This window comes from Oncorhynchus mykiss, chromosome 18 (genome assembly GCF_013265735.2).
Source record: "Oncorhynchus mykiss isolate Arlee chromosome 18, USDA_OmykA_1.1, whole genome shotgun sequence".
Lineage (NCBI taxonomy): Eukaryota > Metazoa > Chordata > Actinopteri > Salmoniformes > Salmonidae > Oncorhynchus > Oncorhynchus mykiss.
The window spans coordinates 13,854,640-13,880,317 of NC_048582.1; the positions used below are offsets into that span (position 1 = coordinate 13,854,640).

The 25,678-nt window shown below is 43.3% G+C and overlaps 1 protein-coding gene across 1 annotated transcript; it reads right to left on the bottom strand.

Annotated features, from left to right (window-relative positions):
• Positions 1 to 10,744: 10,744 nt before the first annotated feature.
• On the bottom strand, positions 10,745 to 19,923 carry LOC110495488 (early endosome antigen 1). The gene is made up of 8 exons (XM_021570762.2): positions 19,524 to 19,923; positions 17,486 to 17,606; positions 13,822 to 13,952; positions 13,394 to 13,492; positions 12,357 to 12,553; positions 11,705 to 11,768; positions 11,517 to 11,579; positions 10,745 to 11,390 (listed from the first exon to the last, which is right to left on the bottom strand). The coding sequence occupies exons 1-8, from the start codon at positions 19,731 to 19,733 to the stop codon at positions 11,058 to 11,060; spliced, it is 1,218 nt and encodes a 405-aa protein (XP_021426437.2). The 5' UTR covers positions 19,734 to 19,923; the 3' UTR covers positions 10,745 to 11,057.
• Between the last annotated feature and the right edge of the window lie 5,755 nt (positions 19,924 to 25,678).

Consider the following 25,678-nt stretch of genomic DNA (forward strand, 5'->3'; position numbering starts at 1 on the left):
CGGGTATGACAAAACATTTATTTGTATTGCTCTAATTACATTGGGTAAACAGTTTATAATAGCAATACCAGTTTATAATAGCAATACAAAAAACCTCAGGGTTTTTTGATTTATGGCCAATATACCACGGCTAAGGGCTGTATCCAGGCACTCGGCATTGCGTCATGCTGGGGTATATTGGCCATATAGCACACCTCTTCGGGCCTTATTGCTTACATATATTATGGTGAGGTCAGAGCTGGTGAGTGTGCTCCCAGAGGTCAAAAGAGTATGAACTTCCAGTGAATGAACTTCCAACGAACCGAAGAAAGACAGATTTACAAGCTTTTAAGAATGTGTGTCAGGATACGGCCTGGCAGGACAAGGGTCACAGTGAAAAACAAGACAAAACCTTTATGGATTTTATGGCGTTTTCAGACATATTGATTCAGCGTCTGACTTTGACAGGGGCCGTGTTTTATGTGTGTAGAGGCATATCTCTATAAAGGGAGACATGCTAAGGCCCCATAGGCCAGAGGAGACCTTTCTATGTCTGTAAATCAGTCACACAACCTTTAACATGGCAAAAAGGGATGGGAGAATCCATGACCTGCCTTGTCCATAAATAAACCCCAGCGCTTTGTTGAGACGAAGATGCTCAGCAGCAACAGACAGCCTTCTCAAACTGTTGGTGGTCAACATCATTCAATCCATCCATCCATCGGTCCATCCAGGAGAGAGCCATCAGTCCAACCAGGAGAGAGCCATCAGTCCTTACAGGAGAGAGCCACCAGTCCATCCAGGAGAGAGTCATCAGTCCAACCAGGAGAGAGCCATCAGTCCATCCAGGAGAGAGCCATCAGTCCATCCAGGAGAGAGCCACCAGTCCATCCAGGAGAGAGCCACCAGTCCATCCAGGAGAGAGCCACCAGTCCATCCAGGAGAGAGCCATCAGTCCATCCAGGAGAGAGCCATCAGTCCAACCAGGAGAGAGCCATCAGTCCATCCAGGAAACAGCCATCAGTCCATCCAGGAGAGAGCCATCAGTCCAACCAGGAGAGAGCCATCAGTCCATCCAGGAGAGAGCCACCAGTCCATCCAGGAGAGAGCCATCAGTCCATCCAGGAGAGAGCCACCACCAGGTGTGCCCAGTCAGTCTACACCAGATGTGCCCAGTCAGTCTACACCAGGTGTGCCCAACCTTCTTTGACGTGAGATCTACTTTTTCATTTGCCAGCCTGATGAGATCTACCAGTCTCTAAATCTAAACCAACCAACAAAATGTATGGAACGCAATACACCACTGACTATGGACCTGTTGCTATGATACCTATTTGATACGCAAATATGTGGACCAATAACATGTTTTCCACAAATAAGTGAAACCACTTTCATTTCTGACCTTAGTGTGACTTTTGGCATTGGGTGTAGGCAAGTAGTTTGTCATAGTCAGGGCTGTAGCAGCTTGTTGCAAGTCTCACGCAGGCCACAAGTCTCATACAGGCCATCAGTTATAGTAGATCTGTACGTGGACTTAATTATCTTCATGTGAGAAAATGCACTCACAAAGGTAGCTTGATCCAAAAAGGACTGATATGTTGAGAGCACATCTTCTTATGTTGGGATATTTCTCCTCCAGCAGTAGCTCCCAGAACTCTTCCTTCATCTTAGTGGTTGCCCTGGATTTCAGCTGTATGTCATTTTGATGGGTGAGAATTTCAGTTTCTGCTATAGTTGTATCCAACTGAACAAGTGATCCCATTTTGGAGGCAATGACTTCCACATTTATGTCTGTGCCAAACGGAAAGCACATATAAGTGGCAATAGGCTCAAGTGATGCAAAGTCAGTGAAACGACTGTCAAAACTCAGATAAGATGTTCTGGACTCTAAACCTGTGCTGTATCCTTGCCCTGATGTTCAAGTTCTGAATGCATGTGTTGAAAGAAATGCAGGTCCTTACGTTGCAGATTTCTTGTGAACAGTTGTGGTTTGTATATAAGTGTTCACAGAGCTGATCATATAAGTGTTCACAGAGCTGATCATGTCCATTACGTTTGCCTTTTCTTTGCAGCTCTAGATTCAATTCAATAAGCATGTAAGTTAGGTCAGTGAGAAAAGATAAATCCAGGAGCCACTGTGTGTCCTCTAGCTGTGCATATTCTGCATGTTTGGAGACCTTGAGAAACTCCTTGATTTCAGACAACTCACTGAATCAACCTAAAAATGTACCTCGGCTCAGCCACCGCACATCCGTGTGCAGCAGCAGGCCTGTGCCCCGCTTCAGTCTCTTCTAAGTGAGTGTGAAAAAGCCTCCGCTGTAGGCTCCTTGCTCGAATAGAAGACACAATCTTCATCGCAACATCTATCACCTCTTTCATGTTTAACATCTTCCTGCACAAAGCTTCCTGATGAATTACCCAGTGATAACTAAGAAAGACGGCGAAATAATTATCTCGTTTGCACAATGCAACAAACCCACTAATGCGGCCTACCATATCGGGTGCCCCATCGGTAGTAATGTAGACAAGCTTACAAAAGGGCAGTTGGAATTTGTTAGCAAACTCCCTGAAAGCTTGAAAAATATCTTCGCACCTTGGATGTCCTTTCATGTTGTCAAATACCATTCTGATGAAAATGTATAACTGTGCCACATCTACCATATCTGTGGACTGGTCAAACTGGAGGGAATAACACGCGCAGCTGTCAGTATCCTTCTTCAGTTGATGCTCAAGGTTCTCTGCTATTCCCCCACATCTGTGCTTTGGCAAAGTGGGTGGGGTTATATCCTTCCTGTTTGGCCCTGTCCGGGGGTGTCCTCGGAGTGGGCCACAGTGTCTCCTGACCCCTCCTGTCTCAGCCTCCAGTATTTATGCTGCAGTAGTTTGTGTCGGGGGGCTAGGGTCAGTTTGTTATATCTGGAGTACTTCTCCTGTCCTATTCGGTGTCCTGTGTGAATCTAAGTGTGCGTTCTCTAATTCTCTCCTTCTCTCTTTCTCTCTCTCGGAGGACCTGAGCCCTAGGACCATGCCCCAGGACTACCTGACATGATGACTCCTTGCTGTCCCCAGTCCACCTGGCTGTGCTGCTGCTCCAGTTTCAACTGTTCTGCCTTATTATTATTCAACCATGCTGATCATTTATGAACATTTGAACATCTTGGCCATGTTCTGTTATAATCTCCACCCGGCACAGCCAGAAGAGGACTGGCCATCCCACATATGCTCTCTCTAATTCTCTCTTTCTTTCTCTCTCTCGGAGGACCTGAGCCCTAGGACCATGCCCCAGGAATACCTGACATGATGACTCTTTGCTGTCCCCAGTCCACCTGACTGTGCTGCTGCTCCAGTTTCAACTATTCTGCCTTATTATTATTCGACCATGCTGGTCATTTATGAACATTTGAACATCTTGACCATGTTTTGTTATAATCTCCACCCGGCACAGCCAGAAGAGGACTGGCCACCCCACATAGCCTGGTTCCTCTCTAGGTTTCTTCCTAGGTTTTGGCCTTTCTAGGGAGTTTTTCCTAGCCACCGTGCTTCTTCACCTGCATTGCTTGCTGTTTGGGGTTTTAGGCTGGGTTTCTGTACAGCACTTTGAGATATCAGCTGATGTACGAAGGGCTATATAAAATAAATTTGATTTGATTTGATTTGATCTTCTTGTCACCATATTTCTGGACAACTGACTGTCATTGATGGCAGCCATAATTTCAGTCTTATTCTTAAAATCCTCAAACAGCAAGTCTGCAGCTTCAATAAATGCTTCCTTGATCAACTTTCCATCTTTGAACAACTTTTTATGCTTAGTAGGAACGCGACTCACATGATAAGATGCTATGGTTGCCACGTCCCTTAGGTCACAGGCCTTTTGACTGCTGCGCTGCCAGTTGATTTTTTTGGTTCTTGTACCTTTCTTCTTTGTAATTCAGACTTTGCTGGAAAATCTCTTTCCTGGGTTTTGTGTGTGTTTTTAAAATGTCGTTCTGTGTTACCTTTCTTTGGGATAGCGATGCTATTATGGCAGACGAGGCGCACACATTTTGAGTTTGACATGACGAAAAAATAATCCTCCTTTTCTTGTGGAAATGTTTTCAGTTTTTTGTATCCTTCCCTCCACTCATTATTGCTGCTGTCAACCACACAATTTAAGAACTAATCTGGCTACAAAGTTAGCTAGCTAGCTACCTGCCTGGCATCCCCGTGACCTCGACTTGGAGATGGCGGACGACATATGACCACGCTAACTAGGCATACGTCAATTAGTGGGCAGGGACTGGTCATATTTGATGTAAATCACCTGACTTCTCAGACATTGCTGTGAATGGAGGACTGTTGAACGTTAAAACAGAAAGAGATTATAGGCGTTGATTTGTGGCTGAATTTAAGTAGATGTATAATCATCTCACGATCGACTGGCAAGCACTCCGTGATCGACCAGTAGATGGCGATCGACTGGTTGGGCACCCCTGGTCTACACGTTAGCTAAAGCGAGGTAGCATAGCATCCAGCAGAAATGCAGTAATCACTATTGCATGTGATAAGCTGTTGGGACAGCACAGTCAGTGTAGCCTTGCCCTGGTCTCTCCTTTCTATAGCCTTTAGCTAACGGGTCAGCCAAAAGGACACTTTGATCACCGTAAATCTCCTGCCTCCAGAGTAACACTTCTGCATGAGTTGATAGATGGGAGGAACTCTGGGGTGTGTACACTGGCAATGCACTTGGAGGGAATATTTGTCTAATATGCTTCTGACATATTTGTGGAGTTGAGAGGCGTATGCACTGTCTGAGGTGCTCACGGCTTTGGTATTCTAAAACAAACCTCTACAACGCCAGAGCCCAAACCTGATGCTGTGGGCTGGAGGCCGCAGGGGGGGTGAGGGGGTCGCTGTGTGTGTGTGAGAGAGAAAGAGGGTGGTAACTGTTGAAAGGGGACTCAAGACTATTCATACCTCAAACCCAATGCTTGTCTGAACATACTCTACTTTAATTTCTAATGACGAAAGTAAAATGGCCTTATGTGAGTTTATTTTCACTCTAATAGAATGTACAATGTATACATAATGGGGGGTGGGGGTATTATTGGCAGTGAATGTCATCCCTTAAACCCCCCAGCCTCCATCCATCCATGTCGGAAACCAAGCTGGCATGCAGACAGTGTGCAAATGTTTAGTCTGGTATGTTTTATTTCCACGCTCCTCTTCAGCATCACAGCCAACACTTAGCGGAGCCGCTGCCATGCTTGTTTTATTACCGCTTCACCCCCCCCCCCCCCCCCCTCTAAACCACCCCTCTCTTCCCGAGGCCATTCCACACAGAGTAGCAAAACAAATGACTTCAGAGCTTTGCTGTGTGCTCTCTGCTGCACACAGATGTAGTATAAGTCACAGTGTTCTCTCCTCAAACACATTGGATTGGATGTTCAAAAGAGGAGAAAGGGCATGTTGAGAACGTACATTAAGAACAGGAACGGTGTCCATCTCCTTTGGCTGTAATGGTGCCACAGAAACCAATGACACACTGCTGCTCTTTCATCCAACTAGTTATACAAACAACTGCTAGTTGGAAGACTAACTGCTCTTTCATCCAACTAGTTATACAAACAACTGCTAGTTGGAAGACTAACTGCTCATCCTAATACCGCTGCAATCGCTCAATCAGTGAGTTGAAGCGTTCATCAAACTCTCTCAACATGCGGATGTCTGTGTTATTCAAAAGAGCTGTGGAGAGGAGGGTGTATTTGGAGGATATTTGGAGCAGGGAGGGGAGGTAGATATTCTGGGCATATTTTTTATAACTTGATTAATCATGTGAATGATTCATGTAATCTGAAGAGTCCTTTATTCTTAGAGATAATGTGAATTACATTAATGCATATATCAGATTCAGCTGTAAATTGAAACAATATTGAGCATTTCCTGCAACTCATTCAACATTCTATAAACAAAACACAAATGATCTTGTAATAGAAAAAGATACCAAATTGATGCCATGTAAAAAAGAAAAACTTCAGATGTTTACTTCTTGCAAGTAGGACCGACCGAGTGAACATTTAATATAGCAATATATAGATGTCCAATTTGGCCACCATCCTTGATAAATCAATCTACTATATAAACTATAGTCATCATTACTGTTTAATGCTGTGGAACAACAAAAGGGAGAATTGTCTAATGCGAAACACTGATGGTTTGGGATTTTATCGGTGTTGGCCGGGGACTTGAGTGGCTGGTTTCACACTCTGGTCCCACAGAGCGGTTGGATGTGTTCACAGTGCACCGGCTCCTGCTGCCCAGTTAGACTTGGCACGACTACTGTTACATGTGCCACTGATTCACATACTGTTAGCCGGGCTCATTCTGTCAGTAATATACTATTATAGGGTTTTACTTGGCAGTAAGGGACTGTCCAAACTAAACAGAACAACATTACTAGAGACGACAGATGACTTTGGCAGAGTGCTAAGCGATGGAAATTAGATGACTGTGTCTGTGTGTGTCTTCCATTCCGTCGCATTCTGGGTTGTCCTGACTAACCTCCATGATAGGCCCATGGTTTACACAGATGTCAGACATGTCCCACACCGCCTCCTTGTGGTAGAACCAGAGATTACAGAGTCCACATGAAGTATAGAGGGCGACGGGCAGACAAAATAGATTTTATAAAAACAGATATCAATATGGATGCGGTTTGTTTCTAGACGTATATTTCTCTTTTAGTATCGATATAATTTCACTGAAAACACATCCAAAAAGAGACGCAGAATAAAGTACTGCACGGTTGGAGACAGAGGTGTTCTGTTTTCCTGTGGCAGAAACAACAGGTAAAGTGGTCATTTAAAAGTGTTTAAACCCAGAGAAAGTTTCCACCGACCGCAGAGAGAAAGACATGAGCAATTTGGGGATAATTCTCTGCCCACAGCTTCTTGGCCTGGGATCTCCCCTGTCTGCTTGGACTCGGTGTATAAACACGATCTGGTTCTTTGACTTGACATATTTGAGGTGAAGCACTCATACCCAGAAAGCTTCCGAACAATGGCTGGCCCTGCATTAGCAAATATTGGTCAAAATATTTCAAAGTACTTTAAAATAAAAAAGCCATATGAAACATTTCAGGGAAGTATTAAACTGTTTTGAACAGCAGCATCCATTTCACTCCAGATTAGCGTCTCCTTGTACCAAAGGGTTTGAATATGTGGAATCAGGCACGGACTACCTCATTTTAATGAAATGTGCCGCAGCAGTACCTAGCTGAACAGCCCAAAACAAGCTAGTGAGTGCCTGGAGATAGAGTTTCTGATCCAAACAGACTACAGTACATATACCCCTGCATATTCAGACCATGGACTCATGCGCTTGCTGTCCTGCAGTTTCACAATCATCTTTTTATAACCTTGACTCTTTACAGAGCAATCATCTGGTCAGAGGCCTGGTCCCATGGTCCTTCATCTGGGCAATCATCTGGTCAGAGGCCTGGTCCCATGGTCCTTCATCTGAGCAATCATCTGGTCAGAGAGGCCTGGTCCCATGGTCCTTCATCTGTGCATGGACAGAGAACAGGGGAGTGGGTTCATGGAGGTAGATCCACCACTCCCTTCCAAAAGGTCAGAGAGTTGAGTTACCTCAGCTCAGGGCTCACAGACCGAGGGTAATAGATCACTTACCCTGGCCTCTACAAAAGGCTCGTTGAGACAGACGACTTCAGGACAAGACGACTGGGCAGCGCGGCTGCCTAGTAAAGATGTCATATGAAACACTGGGGGTCTGGAGCCAGAGGAGGAAAGTTAAACTAACAGGCAGAGTTTGAGAAACGCTCATTGAACCATGCAGTCAGATCGCATATTGCACTGTCACCCCCCCTGAACAATGCCACATCAGCAAACACTGTGCAACAGTATGTCAAATTACTATGCTAATTAGCATTACTGTGTAAGGGGGAGGAATGGATATAGTTGGAACAGTAAAAAGCAAAAGTTTGCCTGACTGCATGTATCAGCCTACTATGTTAATACACAGCAGTCCTTATGAGTCTTTCAACAGATTAAATCTGGCCTGATTGACAGATGTGACCACCGGTTGCAAACAACCATCCATCATTACCATGATGTCATCTGCAACAGATTCAATTTTGAAATAAACAAAAAGGTACTGTAGCAGAAATAAAAATTCCTTGAAGTGCGCTAGCAGCAGGGACTCGTTTGCGTCACTCGCCAGGACGCCGACCAAACAGTAAAGATATAAGCCTGGTTCCTGTCAAAGCTGCATCCTGTCCCTCTCGACATTGATCTGCTGGCGCAGAGCACAAAGACAGAGGGTGGCATGTTGGTTCTTGTCTAGACTAGGGACTGCAGAGAACAGGCCTGCTGGATGATGAATAGGGCATCTGTGTTCACCCCGTCAAGCTCTTCTGAAGAGGGAACTACAAGTCAATCCACCCAGAGCAAACTGTACAGCCAGCACTACTTTGAATACAAGGCCACATACCAGTAATCGGTCTCCTTTCACACTGCAACAGTAGAGCCAAACAGAAAGGACTAGGTGATCAACAGCACTAAAAACACACCACATCAGTCCGTGGAGGCACCTGACCAACTTCAACAGATACTGTATGTACTGAGGGAACCCAGGGCTGCATTCAATCAAATCTGCACTACAGAAGAATTCTGCATGGGAAAAATGCATGCTTACACAAAATTATAATTTAAATTCTATTTAATCTCACTGAGTAAATGACTCACTGTGCAGTTTATTGAAAACGCATGTCAATGTGGCACAGCACAGATAGCAGAGGAGTGAGAAAGACAGTGAATCTTCACGCCGGATAAAGAATAAGAAAATTGTTCTTTCAGATGACTGACTGGAATACTGCAGTGTGGCATGAAACTGTCAGGGCAAGTCTGGGAAACATCGACAGCATTTCAACTATTTCTAAATCTACAGGTCTAAAGAAATGTGCCAATTCTCTCTGCTCCAACTGAAATAAAGTGCACAGAAATTTGGGACGGGTTCCTCCACTCTCTTCTAAAAGACACAGAAGGGTTGATTGTGATATGTTAACAATATGGCAGCCATCTCGTTCCTTGTCTCAGCTCCCTTGTCTGGCAGCCAAGAATAACTGGGAGTTCTGGGTAATTCTGTTGTTCACCACCAACTTCCTACTGTTCCCTCTCCACTGGGCCGAGCTGCAGTACACCAGATGAGTGAGAGTGAGTGAGAGCATCTGTGTGTTCTCAAGCTTCTTAAGAGTGACATCAAAATGAGAAAATGTGTATAAGATGCCCGTTAGTTACAGGGTCACTGAGGATAATCTGAACACTGTTCTCGCCAATAGGCCAAGGTTGACTCAGGTTATGTAGCAGAACATCAGTTTCCTTCATATTAAAACTCGTCCAGGGCTTGACTAGACTGTCGCCAACTTGGCTCACAGAAAGACATGCATCAGCAGAAATATCCCTGGCCTGCACTGTAGAAATTCTAGAGTTCACAACTATACACACCAATTACAATAACAGATCCTGTATTATGTCAGATTCCAAAGTGTCCACTAGAGGGCTCTATTATTCTATATCTGAAAACACTGGTATAAGAGAAATCAATTTCTAGAAGATTCTATTCCAGTAATAACAGTAGGTCTACTCAGCAATATATCTGATCAAAGGTACAAGTAGATCAATCTGTACACTGAGCCAAACCAATTTAGAATAGATGAAAAGGAGAATACAATTTCACTCAACATCTTGATTTTTTTGTTGCTGGAATCCTTAGTTGCTACATCCATTTTTGGACTTCTAAATTAATGATATACCGAGTACCCATTACACCTTGAAGAGTATAACTTACTAATGAACTTAGTTCTGTCATACCCTTTCAGAACCCCAAATATGAGCTTGTTTAACTCAAAGTACTGGTAAAAAATACAACACTACAGCTTCAAAACATGGTTCAAACTATAATATTGATATCATGAATGGCCACTGCTGGCATCCATAGCTCAGTCTATGAATTTGAGTGGTGACATTTCTCCAGCCCCTTCCCTCAGTTTTTCACCAAAATGCAGGCGGGGTGGCTGCTTCGCTGTTTCAATAACTTGTGGTTAAAAGCACGCCACAGTGATAAGCTCATGCAAATTTTCATGCAAAAATATTGAGGTTAGGCCATCATTTGAACGATGCGGGTGACATGAACAGTGATTGGCTGCCTTGATCCATATCTCATCGTACACTGAGTATACCAAACATTAAGAACAATTTTCTAATATTGATTGCACCCCCTTTTGCCCTCAGAACAGCCTCAATTCATCGGGGCATGGACTCTACAAGGTGTTGAAAGCATTCCACAGGGATGCTGGCCAATGTTGACTCCAATGCTTCCCACAGTTGTGTAAAGTTGGCTGGTGGACCAGTCTTGATACACATGGGAAACTGTTGAGCATGAAAAACCCAGCAGCGTTGCAGTTCTTGACACAAACCGGTGTGCCTGGCACCTACTACCGTACCCTGTTCATTTGTCTTGTCCATTCCTCTCTAATGTCCCATACACACAATTCATGACTCATGGCTTAAAAATCCTTCTTTAACCCGTCTCCTCCCCTTCATCTACACTGATTGAAGTGGATTGAACAAGTGACATCAATAAGGGATCATAGGTTTCACCTGATCAGTCTGTCATGGGAAGAGCTTCTTAATGTTTTGTACACTCAGTGTATAACCTACCCTGTCCACTTTATCAGCACACAGTAGTCTATAGAGAATGGGCTAAAAACAAGGTTGGGCAAGTGTGCTTTTTATTGCAGTTTGTGTGACAAAATCATCCATAGAATTGAAAATGCTATGGAAACACATTAAAACGTCTGTTTTATTTTATTCTGTACATGAAAACTTAAGCGCAAAAGTGTTATGTGCACTGTCACGCACAACACTATCCACTGGTGGGAAAAATGCATATAATGTTTCTGTGCGGACTTTTGAATATCTGCATTAAAATCTGTTGTCAAATGGATGGAAACCTAACCACAGTACCAAACAAGCCAAAACAACTCCTTAAAACTCAAAAGTTTCAGGAAAAGTGGAGAAAAATTCTCAAAGTGAAATGCTTGCTTTGACAGGGCGAGTTTTCCTTAAAACAGGCTTATTCTCAACGCAGCTCTTCTTGGTAGCTATTCTCTTAGATCGTCTGAGACCACTGGCCATATGTGGCTCTCCAACTATGGTAGGTGTATTTTCAGCTTTAATTCGGACATGAGAAGCCTGTTGGGTAATTGTTTCTCCACCATTCCTTTTTGTCTTGGGTGCCTTTTTGGGAGCTTTTGCTTGGCTTGGGGCGACTTGCAATGCCTCCTGGGGACCTGTGTCTTCCTCTTTTTCGGTGTCTTTCAAAGTGTCCATCTTGCCTTGAATGGCTAGCAAAGATTCCTGTGAAGTCACAAGGAACTTTCTCATTGAATCTCTTGAGGAAGTACACATATTTTTCAATGTGACTGAAAATTCCCAACACCCCAGACACCACAAGGTCAGACAGCTTATTACATACAGACTTACCTCTGCCCCAGCCAGCTGGGATTTGAGCTCTGATAGTTCCTTCATCAGATGCTTGATGTTTGCCTTAAAGATGAAGCAGTGCTCAGTTATACATGTCCAGAAAGAACTGGCCCATGACCGTACAGTACTCTAGGGGATTCATCGTATAACTAAACACTACATGGTGACAAGTGTTGAACAAATAGCACCTTTTTCGTGAGGATGGCTCTGTTCCGATTCTCAATCTCCTGTTGTCTTTGCTCCCCTCTCTCTCTGAAATTAGAAACAATAATATTAATATAAAGCCAGAACTCCTGTTTCTGTAAACATCAACAAACTGCACACTGGCCATGTCTTCCATGGGTCATTTTCATTAAGGCACACTGTAGCAAAACGTTTTGCATCAGAACAAAAACTAATGCTTCTTATTGCAAGTCCCTGCCTGTTTTCCTGCCCCTTGTCCAGTAAATGTTCTTCCATTTGGTGCCTAATAAATATGATCCTGGCCACTGCAGTAACATGAAGTGAGATAGCTAGCTAGCTGAGCTCCAGGGCTCTGGCCACTGCAGTAACATGAAGTGAGATAGCTAGCTGAGCTCCAGGGCTCTGGCCACTGCAGTAACATGAAGTGAGATAGCTAGCTACCTGAGCTCCAGGGCTCTGGCCACTGCAGTAACATGAAGTGAGATAGCTAGCTACCTGAGCTCCAGGGCTCTGGCCACTGCAGTAACATGAAGTGAGATAGCTAGCTACCTGAGCTCCAGGGCTCTGGCCACTGCAGTAACATGAAGTGAGATAGCTAGCTACCTGAGCTCCAGGGCTCTGGCCACTGCAGTAACATGAAGTGAGATAGCTAGCTACCTGAGCTCCAGGGCTCTGGCCACTCTGTTCTCTAGTGCAGTGATCTCAGCTTGTTCCTCCTCTACAGCTTGCTGGACATCAGCAGTCTTTATCTGGGCCAGGAGGGACTTGGAGTCCAGGGCCTCTACCTCCGTTGAGCTCAGCTTCCTCGAGAGGAACACTTGCCCCATTTGAACAGTCTGCTCACAGGACAGGATCTGAAACGTGATGTCCAACAGAACAATTTTCAGCGAATGCGGCGACATATCCACAAACATTACGAATATGAGTGTGTGAAAATCATCAATATATAAACATTTGTATAGATAAATGATAAGATTAAAGTTAAGAGGCAGTGTTAACTCAAGGTCATAACTTCAGAGGTTGACAACATGACATTCAGCATAGGACAGTATCTAGTAGTGGTGTGAACGTTTAAAGGAGAAAATCCCTAACGGAATAACCTTCAGTGTAGTTATCACAAAACTACCACTAACAGATCCCCATCATCATCAAAGGGAAAAATACAAATGTAACAAATACCTAACAACAATGCTGTAACGTTATTAGGAATTATGAATCTTTCAAATGATTAGTCACGGATATAAAAGCGCTCCGTACGTCCTCATATTTAACAGTTGGAGAAATGTCAGAGAGAGACAGGAAGCGACAGTAGCAAAGTCCAGAAAACATGGCATTAAAAAACAGCATTAACTATCATTGTTGCTGAGTGGGTGGGAGACAGCAGTAAGATGAGTGGCATCTATTAGCTAGGCAGGACTGAGGTAGACTGAACTGCATTGCCCCCTAGTGGTCATACCAATGTTTTTTTTTTTCTATATAGAAAGAAAAAAAACATTGGTATGACCACTAGGGGGCAATGCAGTTCAGTCTACCTCAGTCTTGCCTAGCTAAAAGATGACACTCACAGGGTCATACGAAGGACCATATCTGAGTTCTTAGCGTATAAACATAACGGCAGTTTAAAAGTTAGGAACAATTGTACATTTGTCACATCCCTAGTAGCTACAGTACTGTACAGTAACATGTGGCCTCGCCTCATCAAGGTCAGTTTGGATCTTCTCTCTGGAGGCCAAGGACAGATCCCTGGCCAGCATCTGGTTCCTCCGCTGCCTCAGTAACTCATCCAGCTCTCTCTGCATAGGAAACACCATGACAGCCTTGAACATAACATAATTCAACTGTATCAAGAAGGCCCTAATGGGGTGTATTCACTAGGAACCAAATGGAACCAAACCTACCTGAATTTGTCCAATAGAAACATTCGTTATCATTGCAAAACACTGTTAGTTGCAAACTGAACCAAACTGGAGAAAACGCAAACATTTTGCTATCTGCGCGAATAAAGAACACGTGTGATCAAAGCAGCACAAAATGGCTGCGTAATTTCAATTTGAGGTACCATGAGCATCAGTCATTAAAATAATCAAGTGGGTATTTTCACCATCAGATATATGGATTTCACCTGTAAGGCGTTGATCTGCCTCTCCTGCCTGGCTCTCTTCAGGAATACAAGGTCTGCTGGGGTAACCTCATAGCCCTGCATGCCTCTTATCAATGAGTAGGGGTCCTCTTCCAGCACACTGCCTGAACAGACTGAACATGTACATTGATAACATTTGGTGGATCGTGCTAATAATATAATTTTCATTACAAGCTTCTGCACCATCATAAACCAAAGCATTAAACATTGAGATTTATAGACCTACAGTAGTATCATGTGGCATAGGACTATATTAAAATAGATAAGAATTGGATAATTAATGAAAATGTGTGTTCAGAGGACACAGGTGCACGTGCCCCCTCAGATCTGTCCTGTTAATTAATATATATAGTTGAAGTTGGAAGTTTACATACACCTTAGCCAAATACATTTAAACTCAGTTTTTCACAATTCCTGACATTTAATCCTAGTAAAAATTCCCCGTCTTAGGTCAGTTAAAATAAAGTGGTGATCCTAAGAATGTGAAATGTCAGAATAATAGCAGAGAGAAGGATTTATTTCAGCTTTCATTTATTTCATCACATTCCCAGTGGGTCAGAAGTTTACATACACTCAATTAGTATTTGGTAGCATTGCCTTTTAATTGTTTCACTTGGGTCAAACGTTTTGGGTAGCCTGCCACAATAAGTTGGGAGAATTTTGGCACATTCCTCCTGACAGAGCTGGTCAGATTTGAGTCAGGTTTGTAGGCCTCCTTGCTGGCACACACTTTTTCAGTTCTGCCCACAAATTTCTAATCATCTATTTTGTGAAGTGCACCAGTCCCTCCTGAAGCAAAGCATGATGCTGCCACCCCCGTGCTTCATGGTTGGGATGGTGTTCTTTGCCTTGCAAGCCTCACCCTTTTTCCTCCAAACATAACGAATGGACATTATGGCCAAACGGTTCTATTTTTGTTTCATCAGACCAGAGGACATTTCTCCAAAAAGTACAATCTTTGTCACCATATGCAGTTGCAAACCGTAGTCTGGCTTTTGGAGCAGTGGCATCTTCCTTGCTGAGCGGCCTTTCAGAATATGTCGATATAGGACTCGTTTCACTGTGGATATAGATATTTTTGTACCCGTTTCCTCCAGCATCTTCACTAGGTCCTTTGCTGTTGTTCTGGGATTGATTTGCACTTCTCGCACCAAAGGACGTTCATCTCTAGGAGACATAACACGTCTCCTTCCTGAGCAGTATGACGGCTGCGTGGTCAAATGGTGTTAATAGTTGCATACTATTGTTTGTACAGATGAACGTGGTACCTTCAGGCATTTGGAAATCGCTTTTCTGAGGTCTTGGCTGATTTCTTTTGATTTTCCCATGATGTCAAGCAAAGGGAGACTGAGTTTGAAGGTAGGCCTTGAAATACATCCACAGGTACACCTCCATTTAACTCAAATTATGTCAATTAGCCTAACAGAAGCTTCTAAAGCCATGACATTTTCTGGAATTTTCCAAGCTCTTTAAAAGGCACAGTCAACTTAGTGTATGTAAACTTCTGACCCACTGGAATTGTGATACAGTGAATTATAAATTTAATAATCTGTCTGTTAAACAATTGTTGAAGAAGTTGTGTGTCATGCACAAAGTAATGTCCTAATCGACTTGCCAAAACTATAGTTTGTTAACAAGAAATGTGTGGAGTGGTTGAAAAATGAGTTTTAATGACTTCAACATAAGTGTATGTAAACTTCAACTGTATATATAGTTGTTGTTTCTCTGAAATACTACTAGCCACCTAGCAATTTTATGAAGTTGGTTTTAGCTAGGCCAGAAATGTTCTCAATCTCCCAACCTCATAACTAGCTACCAAGAAGCCATTTCAGGCTACTAATCAGAGTAGCTAGCTTGTCTAACCATCTTAGCATTTCACTGTAGTCTAAACACGTTGTATTCAGCACGTGACAACTACAGAAATATTTGGCATGCCTGCTGGCAAGGTTGGAAGACTTTAGGAAAGCAAGCAATTACTCAATGAACTGAATAAGACTCAATTCATTTCAATCTTTTACCCAGATATTAGCAAAAAAAGAACCGCAAGTCAAGAGGATACAGACAGCTCAAGAGGTATGGTTTAGAGGTCGACCGATTCTGATTTTTTAACACCGATTATTGTAGGGCCAAAAAAGCCGATACCAATTAAATCGGCCGATTTTTATTTCTTTATTTGTAATAATGACAATTACAGCAATACTGAATGAACACTTATTTTAACTTAATATAATACATCAATAAAATCAATTTAGCCTCAAGTAGATAATGAAACATGTTCAATTTGGTTTAAATAATGCAAAAACAAAGGGTTGGAGAAGAAAGTAAAAGTGCAATATGTGCCATGTAAGAAAGCTAACGTTTCAGTTCCTTGCTCAGAACATGAGAACACATGAAAGCTGGTGGTTCCTTTTAACATGAGTCTTCAATATTCCCAAGTAAGAAGTTTTAGGTTGTAGTTATTATAGGAATTATAGGACTATTTCCCTCTATACCATTTGTATTTCATTAACCTTTGACTATTGGATGTTCTTATAGGCACTTTAGTATTGCCAGTGTAACAGTATAGCTTCCGTCCCTCTCCTCGCTCGTCCCTGGGCTCGAACCAGCAACACAACGACAACAGCCACCATTGAAGCAGAGCAAGGGGAACAACTACTAGAAGGCTCAGAGCGAGTGACGTTTGAAACGCTATTAGCGCAAGCTAACTAGCTAGCCATTTCACTTCGGTTACACCAGCGCAATGCTTGACGCACAACAAAGAGCTGCTGGCAAAACGCACGAATGTGCTGTTTGAATGAATGTTTACGCGCCTGCTTCTGCCTACCACCGCTCAGTCAGATACTTGTATGCTCAGTCAGATTATATGCAATGCAGGACACGCTATATAATATCTAGTAATATCAACCATGTGTAGTTAACTAGTGATTATGATTGATTGTTTCTTATAAGATAAGTTTAATGCTAGCTAGCAACTTACCTTGGCTTACTGCATTCGCGTAACAGGCAGTCTCCTTGTGGAGTGCAACGAGAGAGAGGCAGGTCGTTATTGTGTTGGACTAGTTAACTGTAAGGTTGCAAGATTGAATCCCCCAAGCGGACAAGGTGAAAATCTGTCGTTCTGCCCCTGAACAAGGCAGTTAACACACCGTTCCTAGGCCATCATTAAAAATAAGAATGTGTTCTTAACTGACTTGCCTAGTTAAATAAAAGGTATAAAAAAAAAATATATATATATATATATATATTTTTTTTTAAATCGGTAAATCGGTGCTCAAAAATACCGATTTCCGATTGTTATGAAAAATTGAAATTGGCCGTAATTAATCGCCCATTCCGATTAATCGGTCGACCTCTAGTATGGTTACATATGCAGAAAAATATACATTTTTGTACATAGAATTAAGCATAAGGATTATGGCTCTAAATTGCAGGAAAAAGCCATTTCAGGCTAAATTCACCCACTTGCAGATGGGGCCTAGCCCCCCTCCAGACCACCCTCCAATCCTCACGTACTTTGTGGCCCCTCAGATTTTGGGGGTGCACGACACCCCTGTGTGTGTTTATGTTTGTCACCTCAGACATATCAAATCACATATTGGTGCAAATATACAGCTATAGGATTGTGAACAATATAGGAAACACCCACGTGTGCTTGAAGTGATGCGAGACCGTCGGCATGTTTCAGTTTCTGCAGGCTCGATTGTGTAAAGGTCCATGGTCATATTTAACGCGGGAGACAAGGGCTCTTGCCCAGGGGTGGTTTCAATCTGGATGGAAAGACAAAATGGTAACGGATAGAAATTAATTTGTTGGCTAGACCTACCCTCCACAATAATTGGCTTAAGTTGGCCTACAAACTACAGTGCCTTCATAAATTCATAAAGCATTCACACCCCTTGATTTTACAATTTGTTGTGATAAAATTTGGATGAAAATGTATGGCCTACAAACTGCAGTGCCTTCATAAATTATTAACACCCCTTGATTTTACAGTTTGTTGTGATACAATTTGGATTAAAATGTATTTAATTTACATTTGTCAACCAGACACAAAATACTAAGGGGAAGAAAAATTATAACATTTGTAAAAAATGTACAACAAATAAAACACTAATATATATCTTGATTAGATAAGTATTAAAACCCAGAGTCGATACATTAGAATCACCTTCATCAATAACACCTGTGAGTATTTCTGGATGAGCTTTCCACTCCTGGATTGTTCTACATTTGCCCATTCCTCTTTTCAAAATTCTTCAAGCTCTGTGAAATGGGTTGTTGATCATTGCTAGACAACCATTTTCAGGTCTTGCCATAGATTTTCAAGCAGATTTAAGTCAAAACTAACTCAGGCACTCAGGAACATTCACTCTTCTTGGTAAGCAACTCCAGTGTCGATTTGGCATTGTGTTTTAGGTTACAGTCCTGCTGAAAGATGAATTCATCTCCCAGTGTCTGGTGGAAAGCAGACAACCAGGTTTTCCAATAGGATTTTGCCTGTACTTACCTGCGTTCCATTTTTTTTAATCCGGAAAAACTCCCCAGTCCTTAACGATTACAAGCATACCCATAACATGATGTGGCCACCGCTATGCTTAGAAATATGGACAGTGGTACTCAGTAATGTGTTGGATTGGATTTTCCCCACCCTGAAGAAGGCACAGTGATGCCGAAACATTTGTTTTTTTTACCTACAAATTACTGGGAGGTTATACAAACTGAGTGTGTGACTGTTTTTATAGCTTACAGTTTATTCTCCCTTAGTCAGCACCTTTAAACTAAATCATTTTTTCTGGGTGTGCGCCAGCTCATGTTTTTTTATTGGATTTGACCCAAACATAACACTTTGTATTGAGGACAAAAAGTTAAATTGCTTTGCCACATTTTTTACAGTAATACTTTAGTCACTTGTTGCAAACAGGATGCATGTTTTGGAATATTTGCATTCTGTGTGGGCCTTCTTTTCACCTTGGTTGCTATTGTGGAGTAATTACAATGTTGTTGATCCATCCTCAGTTCTCCTATCACAGCCATTTAACTCAAACTGTTTTAAAGTAGCCTTTGAGCTCATGGTGAAATCCTTGAGCAGTTTCCTTCCTCTCCGGCAACGGAGTTAGGAAGGACGCCTGTATCTTTGTAGTGACTTGGTGTATTGACGCACCATCCAAAGTGTAATTAATAACTTCACCATGCTCAAAGGGATATTCAACGTCTACTTTTTACATGTTTAACCCGTTTACCAATAGGTGCCCTGTCTAGGCGCACTGCGGTTTTACAGTGCCTTCAGAAAGTATTCACCCCTAGACTTTTCCTACATTTAGTTGTTACAGCCGCAATTTTGTCCCTGGCTTAAACACAATACCCTATAATGTCAAAGTGGAATCATGATGTTTTTAGGAATTTTCACAAATTAATTAAAACTGCTTTGTTATGGCAAGCCAAGATAAGTTCATGAGTAAAAATGTGCTTAAGTCACATAAGTTGCATGGACTCAGTGCAATAGTGTTTAACATGACTTTTCAATGACTACCTAATCTCTGTACCCCACCCATACAATTACTGTATCTGTAATGTCCCTCAGTCGAGAAGTGAATTTCAAACACAGAATCTACCACAAAGACCAGAGAGGTTTTCCAATGCCTCACAAAGAAGGGCAGAAGTGTGGTGAAAGGGATTCGGCCTACCGCTTGTGTTTCAAAGCTCAAAGGCCGAGTTATTTTCAACTCTGACGTTGGCGGCGTCCTCTGAAGTTGTCGTCCCAATGGAATATGATTTGAAGGGTCTCGAATGAGTCTACTGATCGCCGGTGAAACATTTGACTTGTGAGTAGCTTTTTTCCCTTTGGTTGCATTTCTGTTTCTCCTGTTTGCAACGGAAATCTTTGAGATATCCATTTTTCTTGTTGTGTTGAAACCTAAACTAGGCGTTTTGTGACAATCGAATCAAAATCACCTGTTGGCGCGCACCTGTAACGCTCGCGAGGCCGTGGCTAAGAGCCAATTTATGCTTGATCCGAAAATGTGGTCTGAGACGCAATAGCGGGGCAGAGGCTGAATTGAGCTCTGTACCGCATCATGAGAACATGTACTAGTAGTGTATGACCAGTAGAGGGAGACAAGAGGTTGCACCTGCATTGAGGAATCATCAGTATTGTCATTATAGAAGTGTGGGGGGCTGCCACATTTCACGTCCACGTCATCAACTAGTGCTCAGGGAGTGAAAGAAATCAAACAAATAATGTTTTATTGTCACAAACACCGGATAGGTGCAGACAGTGATATGTGTTGTTTTACAGGGTCAGCCATAGTAGTATGGCGCCCCTGGAGCAAATTAGAGGTAAGTGCCTTGCTCAACAACATCAACATATTTTTCACCTTGTCTGCTCAGGTATCAAAATAGCATAACGCAGTGTCAACAGTTTCTACAGGAGTTGTCCTTTGAAGCCAGATCTGCCCTCTCCTCCTTGTCCACATCAGAGCCCTGTGCCACAACAATGGGACAGTGATGTGTACCTGGCCTTAGTGCTCAGACACCATCAGTAGCAGACAGCCACAATCTGCTTATGACCTGAAGCAGCAATATCAAACACTATGAGGAGACCTTTATATACAATTCTAAATAAAAGTGCATTTCATACTATGTTTATGAACAAAAAAATACATGTTTTTGAACTGAGAACACACACACCGCGTGCTTCCACCGAAACACAAGCTGTAAGGGAACATATACAGTGCATTTGGGAAGTATTCAGACCACTTTTTCCACATTTTGTTATGTTACAGTGTTATTCTAAAATATATTTAAAAAAAAAAATTTTGCTCATCCATCTACACACAATTTCCCATAATGATAAACCACAGTCAAGGATGATCCATAGAAACAGGATGCATCTGAGATCAATTTCAAGTCTCATAGCAAAGGGTCTTAATACCTATGTAAATAAGTAATACATATGCTAAAATTTCTAAAAACCTCTTTTCACTTTGTCATTATGGGGTATTTGGTGTAGATTGATGACAAATGTATTTAATTTAATTCAATTTTAGAATAAGGCTGTAACGTAACAAAATGTGGACAAAGTCAAGGGGTCTGAATACTTTCCGAAAGCTCTGTATAGCCAAGCAGAACTGACATCTAAGTTTAAACCTGCTCCGTCCGGCCAGGCTGAGTCTGAGGCACATGCTCAAGAGAGCTCCAGGAATGGAAGATGAGAGTGAATGCTGAGTCATAAATACTTCTGTTTTTAAACTGTCCGACCGGGTCTATCACACCTAGGAAGGGAACGGGGGGTGTAAATCTGAGCTTTACAACACTTGCTTCCCAGGAGGTTAGGGCCAAGGGAGGAGAAGGAGAGTCCTATGGCTTTACACCCATCTACTCTTCCCCTGGGAGCAAGCCCCTTAGTTCTTCCCGTGGGGACAAGCCCCTTAGTTCTCCCCTGGGAACAAGCCCCTTAGTTCTTCCCTGGGAACAAGCCCCTTAGTTCTTCCCTGGGAACAAGCCCCTTAGTTCTTCCCCTGGGAGCAAGCCCCTTAGTTATTCCCCTGGGAACAAGCCCCTTAGTTCTTCCCTGGAAACAAGCCCGTTAATTCTTCCCGTGGGAACAAGCCCCTTAGTTTTTCCCCTGGGAACAAGCCCATTTAGTTCTTCCCCTGGGAACAAGCCCCTTAGTTCTTCCCCTGGGAACAAGCCCCTTAGTTCTTCCCCTGGGAACAAGCCCTGTAGTTCTCCCCCTGGGAACTAGCCCATTAGTTCTACACCTGGGAACAAGCCCTGTAGTTCTCCCCCTGGGAACAAGCCCTGTAGTTCTCCCCCTGGGAACTAGCCCATTAGTTCTACACCTGTGAACAAGCCCTGTAGTTCTCCCCCTGGGAACAAGCCCTGTAGTTCTCCCCCTGGGAACAAGCCCTGTAGTTCTCCCCCTGGGAACTAGCCCATTAGTTCTACACCTGGGAACAAGCCCTGTAGTTCTCCCTCTGTGAACAAGCCCCTTAGTTCTCCCTCTAAAGTCCTTTAGTTCTTCCTCTAGACACTGAGAAGTTTGTGTTTCAAAAATTCTGTGAAGCAGAAATGTTGTTTTATATAGGCAAAGAAACAAAATATACATTCTAGCACTAGTTGGGAAGTTGGAAATTCCAGATGGTATTGCATGTTTGCAGGATGATCAATAGCTTAACAAATAAACTGTCAATGTGTTTTTTATTTTTTCCTCACCAAGCGTCTATAGCTCATTCTGTCAATAGCACACAGTGGCTGATTCCACTATCAGCAATGCTTCTGAGACCCAGGCAGTCAAAGTCTCTTCAAAGGGGGGGACACTCTTGACCCAAACTGCTACAGACCTATATCTATCCTACCCTGCCTTTCTAAGGTCTTCGAAAGCCAAGTCAACAAACAGATTACCGACCATTTCGAATCTCACCATACCTTCTCTGCTATGCAATCTGGTTTCAGAGCTGGTCATGGGTGCACCTCAAGGTCCTTGAAACCAGATTGGACCGCTCAAGGTCCTAAACGATATCTTAACCACCATCGATAAGAAACATTACTGTGCAGCCGTATTCATTGATCTGGCCAAGGCTTTCGACTCTGTCAATCACCACATCCTCATCGGCAGACTCTACCGCCTTTGATTCTCAAATGATTGCCTCGCCTGGTTCACCAACTACTTCTCTGATAGAGTTCAGTGTGTAAAATCGGAGGGTCTGCTGTCCGGACCTCTGGCAGTCTCTATGGGGGTGCCGCAGGGTTCAATTCTTGGACCGACTCTCTTCTCTGTATACATCAATGATGTCACTCTTGCTGCTGGTGAGTCTCTGATCCACCTCTACGCAGACGACACCATTCTGTATACTTCTGGCCCTTCTTTGGACACTGTGTTAACAACCCTCCAGGCTTCAATGCCATACAACTCTCCTTCCGTGGCCTCCAATTGCTCTTAAATACAAGTAAAACTAAATGCATGCTCTTCAACCGATCGCTGCCTACACCTGCCCGCCTGTCCAACATCACTACTCTGGACGGCTCTGACTTAGAATACGTGGACAACTACAATTACCTAGGTGTCTGGTTAGACTGTAAACTCTCCTTCCAGACCCACATCAAACATCTCCAATCCAAAGTTAAATCTAGAATTGGCTTCCTATTTCGCAACAAAGCATCCTTCACTCATGCTGCCGAACATACCCTTGTAAAACTGACCATCCTACCAATCCTCGACTTCGGCGATGTAATTTACAAAATAGCCTCCAATACCCTACTCAACAAATTGGATGCAGTCTATCTCAGTGCAATCCGTTTTGTCACCAAAGCCCCATATACTACCCACCATTGCGACCTGTACGCTCTCGTTGGCTGGCCCTCGCTTCATACTCGTCGCCAAACCCACTGGCTCCATGTCATCTACAAGACCCTGCTAGGTAAAGTCCCCCTTTATCTCAGCTCGCTGGTCACCATAGCATCACCCACCTGTAGCACGCGCTCCAGCAGGTATATCTCTCTGGTCACCCCCAAAACCAATTCTTTCTTTGGCCGCCTCTCCTTCCAGTTCTCTGCTGCCAATGACTGGAACAAACTACAAAAATCTCTGAAACTGGAAACACTTATCTCCCTCACTAGCTTTAAGCACCAACTGTCAGAGCAGCTCACAGATTACTGCACATGTACATAGCCCACCTATAATTTAGCCCAAACAACTACCTCTTTCCCTACTGTATTTATTTTATTTATTTATTTTGCTCCTTTGCACCCCATTATTTTTATTTCTACTTTGCACATTCTTCCACTGCAAATCTACCATTCCAGTGTTTTACTTGCTATATTGTATTTACTTTGCCAACATGGCCTTTTTTTGCCTTTACCTCCCTTATCTCACCTCATTTGCTCACATCGTATATAGACTTGTTTCTACTGTATTATTGACTGTATGTTTGTTTTACTCCATGTGTAACTCTGTGTTGTTGTATGTGTTGTACTGCTTTGCTTTATCTTGGCCAGGTCGCAATTGTAAATGAGAACTTGTTCTCAACTTGCCTACCTGGTTAAATAAAGGTGAAATAAAAACATAATAATAAATAAATAAAAAGTGATGTCCTAAAAAGTGCATTAAACAGTCATCACATTGGGAATAGACAGTATGGTAAAAAGGTAGTCTCCATAGGGTTATTTTACCACTGCACCACCTGTTTCCTTCAACTGTCTCACATTAAGCTAACGCTGGCTGGAGAGAGCAGCTGTGAAGGGTCTTTCTGGGAAGCATCTTTGCACCAGAGAGCCTTTTATTAGCGATAATGGCCCATTTGTTATTGTGTGTGTGTGTGTGTGTGTGTGTGTGTGTGTGTGTGTGTGTGTGTGTGTGTGTGTGTGTGTGTGTGTCTGCGTGTAGGTGTGCGTGTGTGTGTGTGTACTGTTTGAGTCATTTTGGGATGGAGCACTAGGCAACGTCATGTCTGGCAGGTACGATGAAAAGCACTTAACTTTGGCGGAGGTCAAAGGCATAGCATTGTGCAGCTCAGCAACCATTAAGTGATGGACAACAAAATGGGAGAGATGGAGAGAGGATGAGTCCTTAAAGATCTAGCCTATAGGGGATAGGAGCTAGAGGTTGTGCCTCATTACCCAGAGTACCCTAGTCTATAGGTCAGTGGTCTAGACCTGTGTGGGGTTGAATGACCCATACATCCTTCAGCTTTCATCATAAGTATGCTCTATCCGGACTGACCCATGGTACACTTGAGGAGCAGGCCCCTCTCTGGTTACCAGTCTTTGGTATTGGGGTCTATTTCTGGAATCCTCTCCCGCTCTCCCTCTCTCTCTCCGTCTCTCTCTCCCCCTCGCTCCCTCCTCCCTTCCTCTCTCTCCCTCTCTCTCTCCCCCTCGCTCTCTCCTCCCTCTCTCTCTCCCCCTCGCTCCTTCCTCCCTCCCTCTCTCTCCCTCTCTCTCTCGCTCTCTCTCCCTTCCTCTCCAGGTGGAGGTGTTATATATACATATACTCAGTGGGATGGATCACGGCTCAGATCAGGGATGCGACGGGAATAGCCTTCCCCCTCCTGCAAGGTGTGACGGGAATAGCCTTCCCCCTCCTGCAAGGTGTGATGGGAATAGCCTTCCCCCTCCTGCAAGGTGTGACGGGAATAGCCTTCCCCCTCCTGCAAGGTGTGACGGGAATAGCCTTCCCCCTCCTGCAAGGTGTGACGGGAATAGCCTTCCCCCTCCTGCAAGGTGTGACGGGAATAGCCTTCCCCCTCCTGCAAGGTGTGACGGGAATAGCCTTCCCCCTCCTGCAAGGTGTGATGGGAATAGCCTTCCCCCTCCTGCAATGTTTGATGGGAATAGCCTTCCCCCTCCTGCAAGGTGTGATGGGAATAGCCTTCCCCCTCCTGCAATGTTTGATGGGAATAGCCTTCCCCCTCCTGCAAGGCTCCCGGCGGGCCGGGTGACCATGAAAGATGATGGGCAGGTGGAAACTTCTAGCCCTGCACATTCAGCTGGACCACGCTGGGAGCTGTCAGTGAGGTTCATTTTGTGATGCTTGTGATTTGTGGGCAGGGTTAAGTTAAGCCTCAACAATCACTCATATTAGCAAACTTATTTAATTTCAAACTACACATTTCTCTAGTACGGCCCTATGGGTTATTTATCATAATGAACAATATCAGCAAAATGTCCACAATAAGTGGTCAGTTTGGTGGTGTCGATCATTTTCAGTTTATCGTCCCAGGTCTGAGATGCTTTAATGTCAATATTCTATCCGGCTCCCTTTTATAGAAGTTAAGATATTTAATAGCCATTTTTCTCCAGTTGACTATTTCTTACTGATTTCTTACTGAAAGTCACTGAT